Source organism: Nicotiana tomentosiformis, chromosome 2 (assembly GCF_000390325.3).
Source record: "Nicotiana tomentosiformis chromosome 2, ASM39032v3, whole genome shotgun sequence".
NCBI lineage: Eukaryota > Viridiplantae > Streptophyta > Magnoliopsida > Solanales > Solanaceae > Nicotiana > Nicotiana tomentosiformis.
The window spans coordinates 189,771,179-189,778,662 of NC_090813.1; the positions used below are offsets into that span (position 1 = coordinate 189,771,179).

At 32.3% G+C, this 7,484-nt stretch overlaps 1 protein-coding gene across 1 annotated transcript; it reads left to right on the forward strand.

Annotated features, from left to right (window-relative positions):
• The first annotated feature begins 236 nt into the window (after positions 1-236).
• LOC104085535 (beta-glucosidase 13-like) lies at positions 237-4,838 on the forward strand. The gene is made up of 5 exons (XM_070194362.1): positions 237-446; positions 565-596; positions 695-797; positions 893-995; positions 4,562-4,838. Exons 1-5 carry the CDS (start codon positions 272-274, stop codon positions 4,728-4,730), a joined length of 582 nt encoding a protein of 193 aa, XP_070050463.1. The 5' UTR covers positions 237-271; the 3' UTR covers positions 4,731-4,838.
• Positions 4,839-7,484: the final 2,646 nt, after the last annotated feature.

A 7,484-nucleotide genomic window follows, 5' to 3' on the forward strand; every position in this document is an offset into this window, starting at 1 on the left:
GTGTGAAATTACTTTTGAATTTTAGACTTCAAATCAGGTAAGCACTTTCGAACTCATTACCACTGGTCCAATTTTGAAAAAGTGGCCGACTTCAAAATACACCAAGAAAGTGACTATTTGTGTAATCATGGAATTTGCTTGGGTTAAGCTATATTACTAATCCTACTAAAGCCAAATATTCTCATTCATTGAGTCTAAGACGTTCAATATCTATTATTTTCTTGAATGTAGGTTTATAGATCCATTAACCTCTGGTGACTATCCAGAAAATATGCGTAGACTTGTGCAAGATCGCTTACCAAAATTCACGACAGAGCAAGCTGAGATGGTGAAAGGTTCCTATGATTTCTTGGGACTAAATTACTACACTTCGAATTATGCATCCAATGTTTCTCCGTATAAAGTGAACATTAGCTATTCAAGAGATTCTCAAGTAAATGAAACAAGTGAGTTCTAAAAGTCTTTCATGACCTAAACTAGTGAATGAAAATCCTTTTTAATCTTAATTTTTCCGTTATATGTAACCTTTATTTTCTTCTCCCTTTTTTAAAAAACATTTTGCAGCGGAAAGAAATGGAAAACTCATTGGTGAACCGGTAAACAACTTAACTACCTTTTTCCTCGCAAGCGAACGTTATCTTTTGACGCTTATATTTTATCTTCTTTTATTTTCCTCATTTATTTTTAACTATAGACGGGCTCGAGTGTTTTCTTCGCGGTCCCAGAAGGACTTCATAAGTTTTTGGTCTACACGAAGAAAAAATACAAGAATCCCACAATTTACGTTACTGAGAATGGTATGTCAAAGAACTAATCTACTATTGGTCTCTTATACAATAATTTGAAGCAGAATTCTTCAAACTTTCTTCACAAATTTTTGATTTTTTATCAGGAATGAGTGATGCTAATGTTACCGGCGTTCAGCAAGGAGTCAATGATTTCCAACGAGTAGATTTTTACCGTCGTCATCTCTTGGCCCTTAATGCTGCCCTTAAGTGAGTCCATTAATCTTTGCCTAAATATATCCCTCTCACAAAAATAGCTTTAGTTTGACTATTCCTTAAGAAAATTTGTTAATGTTGTGTGTTCGTATCAAATGTACTAGTCTTGCTTCGTCTCGATATTAATATATATGTTTAAGTTAAAAAATAATAAAAGAAAATTACGTTCTGAAATGATTAATATTAGTCTTATTTAGTTATTCAATAAAGGAAGAAACTTTATTCCATAAAAGTACAAGATTTAAAGTTTTTAAAGTAAAGCTCTTTTTAAAGAACTTTGATTCCGTAAATATTTAATATCCCAACAAAAAACTACAATTTATCCTCTCTTTGATATTTCTTCGGCAATAGAACATGAATCATGCATGAACTCGATGTAGCAAAATCATTGGCCACATAGCTATCCGAAGCTGTTAAAAATGGAGAAAAAGGTCCAATGAGAGCACAAAAAAATAGTAGAAGAAATAACTTAGACAAAAGATTGAAGCATACACTCTAATGCAAAAAGGCGACTATGCAATCAAGATTCACAATCAAGAGCATCAAAATAAAGATGTTTGGGTTGAATACGTGCATGCAAAATTCAACTACTAATGTGTAAAGCAAAATCCAACTACTAATATAAATATATGAATGCAAAATTCAACTACTATTGTGTAAAGAAAAATCCAACTACTAATACAAATACATGAATGCAAAATTCAACTACTAATATAAAAAATTTTACTCAAAGAAAGAGTACCTGAAACCTTTGATTTTGTAGTTGATGCGGCCAAAGTTTTATAATGATGAAAATGTGTAATTATAACTTCTTTTATAGAAGTACCTGTGTATATAATTGTTTAAAAATTTATTCAAAAAACTCTAATAAAAAAGAAGTTCACGAAAGAGCTCGTTTTCACCTAATATATTTTATAAAAAATTAGTGTCAAACATTTATACCAAAACATTCCTAGTATGTGTATGTAGGGGTGTGAATGGATAATTAAAAATCGATTAAATCAACCGAATCGTACTGTATCTAAACAATTTTTAGGTTTATTTTAATAAAATTGTAGATTTTTATATAAATTTATAACCGTACCGATAATTAGGGTAGGTTTTTTATTTTATGAAAATAAATCGAAAAAATACTGAACCGTACCGAATAAATTTACAATGTGAAAAATATATTTATATATTAAGTTTCAAATAATAAAACATTAAAGTTTTTCTTGGGCCTTAGAATTATGAAACATTTACAAGCTAATAATTAATTAAAGTCAAAATCCTAATTCCCAAACCTATTATGCTACTCCTATTGAAACTAAATTATTTTCAGCATATTCACTAGCAAAACACAAGGTATTGTAGCGATTATGAGTAACAAATTACAATGTATTGAATATGTTTTCTTTCGTATGATTTAGATTTATCTTTTTGAATATTTAATATTCTATAGACTTTATTTTTGTGTCCAAGCTTGGTTAATATCTTTACACTCGTGTGATTTATATTTTTATTGTATTTGCTTAACTTCTTTTAGGTTGTTGTAGAATAATTGATGGATGTATACTCTAGTCATCTTTCATGTTTTCTTAATTCATCACATTTTAAACTGTAAAAATGTCGACAAAGTTTTGGTAAATTCTATAAAAGTACGTATGTTATTGCATTCTACTTCTACTAGTGACTTTTATATGATATTTAAAAAAATTACCGAAAATTAACCGAACCGAACCGATACCGAAGAGAAACCGACATGATTGGGACGGTTTCGAAAAGTCTAATTTTGGTTATATATAATAGAATAATCAAAAAATTAGTATGGTAAATATTTTATAAAATAACCGCCCGAGCCGAACCATTGACACCCCTATGTGTATGTGAATTAGTTAAAATTTTGTTTACTAAAGAAACATTCCAAGTGTGAAAATTTTAATACTTCTAAATTTGACTATAGTTGTAAGTATCGAAAGTTTCATAGTATATGTGAATTAGTGAAAATTTTATTAACTAAAACAACCGAAACCTTCCTTTTGTGTGCGAATTAGACAAAATTTTATTAACTAAAAAAAGACCCTCGTAAATTTAAGGAAAATTTTTATAATACTCCTAAATATTAATGGAGTTGGACGGAAACTTTCCTATTATGTAGTGAACGAAAATCTTTCCTACTATGTGTGCTTGAAATTCTAGAACAAAACAGAATTGAAGATCAATATTATAAATATTAAAGGAGTAATGAAATGGCAATTCCTATATAGCAGGGAATTAATTAAATGACTATTCTAAAATAGTAGGGAATTATTTTAAATGAGTATTCTTAAATATTAAGAAAATAGTAAAATGACTATTTTGTCAAGTGTGAACTCTATTTTAAAAGGATAAAAAAGTCGAACGATATTTCGCTAAGGACCTTCGTGCTTTTAATATAAACTAGTCTCTATATTTGTGCGTTGCACGAGAAATATGTATTGAAAATAATAAGCTTTCAATCGCTTATACTGTTGAATATGCACAAAGTAGGAAGTTTAATAATCAATTCTTTAAAATAAAAAAAATATAATATATAATTCAAATCAAGTTATCAACAACATTTTTGACATAATATAGGAGGAAAAAATGGAACTAATTAAATATTTTAGAATCACAATATTATATCATTAAAATTGTAAACTCGCTTTAAAATACGATATTATTCACTATTGTTTGTGAAGCGATGCTGAATAAGTATGAAGTTCCACAATTCTTAAAAAAAACATTATATGTTATCAAAACCAACTCATTAATAAATTTTTGACACAATCTAAAGATAAAATGAAACTCAACATTTTGAGAATTATGTTAAAAGATTTAAGATCACTTCGAGAATGCAACAAACACTTATGGGAAGGTATATTCAAAATTTGTGATCACGCCACACAATAAATTAACTTTGATAACCTAAGGCGTAAATATTACTATTTGTGGTGAATTTTATATTTGGTTCTATGGAGAAGAATTGAAATATATCTAATATTTGACTTGTTTTGGTTCCAACACATAATTAACTTCCCGAACTATAGATAATATTTTCTTCACACTTGATTGTCTAATATTTATAGTAAGAATTATAGATAATGAATATAGAATTTGATTTCCATTAAAATAATGAATGGACGAATATGTTTTCTTTACGAAGTGAACTCTAAGAATGATATTTTGACTTGGACTATACAATATTTGAATTGCTTTTTCGTTTTTAGACATTAATATTTAAGATATAATTTAATTATGGAAGGGCATAATAGGCAGCTAATATTTTAAGGATATTTTTGTCGTTCAACATTTAGCTTGGAAGATTCGTACTTTTATAATAATATATATATATATATATATATATATATATATATATATATATATATATATATATATATATATATATATAGATAGATAGATAGATATAGGTACGGTTAACTAAACTCATATTTTCTACAAAAGCCTTTTGTTATGTGTGTACTAATTTTGAAAATTAGTCGGAAAAGCAATATTATATACTTGAAAAAGTTATGCTGATATTAATACTTTTGTTGTAACAGGGATGGTGTGATTGTGAAGGGTTACTTTGCATGGTCGTTGTTGGATAATTTTGAATGGAATTCAGGTTACACACAGAGATTTGGGATTAATTTTATTGATTACACAGACAATTTAAAAAGGTATCCCAAACTTTCTGCGCTTTGGCTAAAAAAGTTTCTACTTAAATAGAGATATTTTGGAGTTCCATTGTTGTGGCTTATTACGATTAAAAGTAGGCACTATTGAACTGTATCTCCTCATTTTGCTTGCTTCATAATAAATGTGTGTATTAAATATATCATATGTTTTCTAATTATAGCATTATATTATTGCTAGATGTTGAATGCATCGAGGAGGACTATAATTATCCTTATGATATGATGATACTTCTCGATACTTAATCACTTGTTTGGCTAAACTTATAAGCTGGTCAAACTAGCTTATACATACTTTTTGGCTTATATACGCGTTTGATAAACACCAAAAGTGTTTATAAGTCAAGTGCTTATAAGCCAAAATAAGCCATAAGTCATAAGTTGGTCATCCCCAACTTATGACTTTTCAACTTATAAGCACTTTTAGTTTGATCAAAACTTTTACTATTTTGTACATATTATATTATTATATAATTCTGAAATACATTTATCTTAATAAAACTCTTAATTCTATTCTTCACTTCACTCCGTCATCTTTTCCAGGTCTTATTTCCCAGAAACATTATCCACCATCATGAACAACAAAAAACTCTTTACCGTCAACATAAATCAATCAAATTAATTTGAGTTAGAAAAATTCTATCTTATGTAAATCGACTTTCTTCATCTCTTTGAAAGCGTGGCTGTTTTGCATCATTCAAAATTCTATTGTGAAATGTGAACTAAATTATCTATTTTTAGTTGCATTTATTAATGCTTCCTCATTACTTTTCATCTAGGTCTTATCACTCGCCTTTTCTTTATCCTTACTCATGTCTTCCTAAAACCTAGTCGCTCTACCATACATTAGCTTATGACCTGTCCATATCTATTTATACTACTCGCAACCTTCCTTCAACTTGCTTGTACCATAGATTTCCTTATGTTATTCTATAACATCAAGCGAGAAATCACATCATCTCTAACTCTTCTTTACTCTTTTAACTAGACCTCTCGATACATAGAAACCATATGCTGGAAAATATGCCACTGACGACGCTGCTATCATTCCTGGATACTGAATCCCAGCGCGTCTAGCCATCTATCCGAAATATGGACAATTCACAACCTTCTGTATTTGAATATCTCGTACGCTGTACACATTTTCCTTACTTACCTTAAAATCTTGCCACATCATCTATCTCTTTCGTGACCTCCCTTCCACATAGGTATAATTAACATCCACAACTTGAAGCTTTATTACAATACTTGCACCTTTGGCGCATACACAATCCGGTGGGAGCTTCATACTGACATCTTATGAGGTTGGTTTTCATCTAACTGGTTTTATCGTAGAGCCGTTATAGAATATAGTTGTTGTAATATCTCTCTTGTAACTCTGATACTAAGAGTGATTCTACAATGTTCTCAACCACTATTTCTATAATTTTCTGGGTCTAATAATCTGAATCCTGATTTACTTAGTTGATGTAGCTCATTAGTTTCCTCTTTCTTCTAATCAGCCTTTATGTAGGCTTAAGCTATCTTCCGATCTGCGGCTCGTGGTATTAGTTATTACTTTTGCCTTTCATGGGTGCTATGGAATATCCAAGATACAATCTTCTAACAATTCAATCCATTATCTATGACTTGGACACAATGTAAGGACCAGTGAAAAGTTTCCTAAAAACCGGGGTTCTGTGATGACGGGGTAGGCGTAGAGGTTAGAAATAGTAGAAATTCTTCACGGCGTGCTTGCGAGTCACGGTTTGGACTTTTTGGATCGAATAGTGTCCTGGGGAGTTGAAGGAAAATGTTGGGCAGAAGTAGGCATTTCTGCGGCCCATTCTGCAACCGCAGAACAACTCTGTAGACCGTAGAATGGTCACAGAGTGGGGCAGTTTTTTGGGTCATCTCGATGTCATTTTCGTGGCCCATTATGCGATCGCATAACCATTTCGCATGCCGCGCTCTTGTCACATATCAATCTTTGAGATTTTTCGGAGGGAGGTTCTGCGGTACATTATTGTAAGGACCCGTAAAACTTTTAACCAAAAACTCGAGGTTTCATGGTGCCAAATTAGATTCCTGCGTTATTATAGTAGAAATTCTTCTACTATAAGCTTGCGAGCTGCGGTTCGGACTTTTTGGAATGAACAGTACCCTACGTATTGAGAGGAAAATATTTCGCAGAAGAACGCATTTCTGCGGCCCATTATGCGGCCGCATAATCACTCTGCGGGCCGCATAATGGCCGCAGAGTGAAGCAGTATGTTGGCCAGTTTGAGGTCAACTTTGCGGTTGATTATGCGACCGCATAACCACTATGCGGACCGTATGTCGATCGCATAATCGCTCTTGGGTTTTTGCGGAGGGAGTTCTGTGGTGCATTATGCTACCGCAGAACGAGTATGCGGACCATATACTAGTCGCATACCTGAGCCGTAAGTTCAGGCCCCTAAGGGCCATTTCTGCGGTCACTTTACGGACCGCATAACCGTTCGGTCCTGAAGCTCTCCGAACTGGGGAGAACGCCCCAAGCGAGTCGCCTGGGGTAATAGTAATCGGAGACTCGCCCACTCTCCCTGCCTTTTTCAAAGGGGTGATTCGGGAAGCCCAGGCTTTGGGGGCCCTTGAGTTGAGCCAGTCTCATGAAGGGGAGGACCCCTTCAGTGGTTTGTTTACTAGGGTCGAGGACGCTGCCAACCCTAGTGATGTGCCGGGCCTTTTCTACGAAGTGCAGCAAGCTCTGAATCGGGTAAGCTTTAACTCACTTTGTTGATATTATTTTTATGATTGCTTATTCTTT

Coding starts and splice junctions, on each gene's coding strand:
- LOC104085535 (XM_070194362.1), top strand. CDS start 272: ATGCGTAGACTTGTGCAAGATCGCTTACCAAAATTCACGACAGAGCAA. Junction 447..564: donor TTCTCAAGTAAATGAAACAA/GTGAGTTCTAAA, acceptor AACATTTTGCAG/CGGAAAGAAATGGAAAACTC. Junction 798..892: donor AATTTACGTTACTGAGAATG/GTATGTCAAAGA, acceptor ATTTTTTATCAG/GAATGAGTGATGCTAATGTT.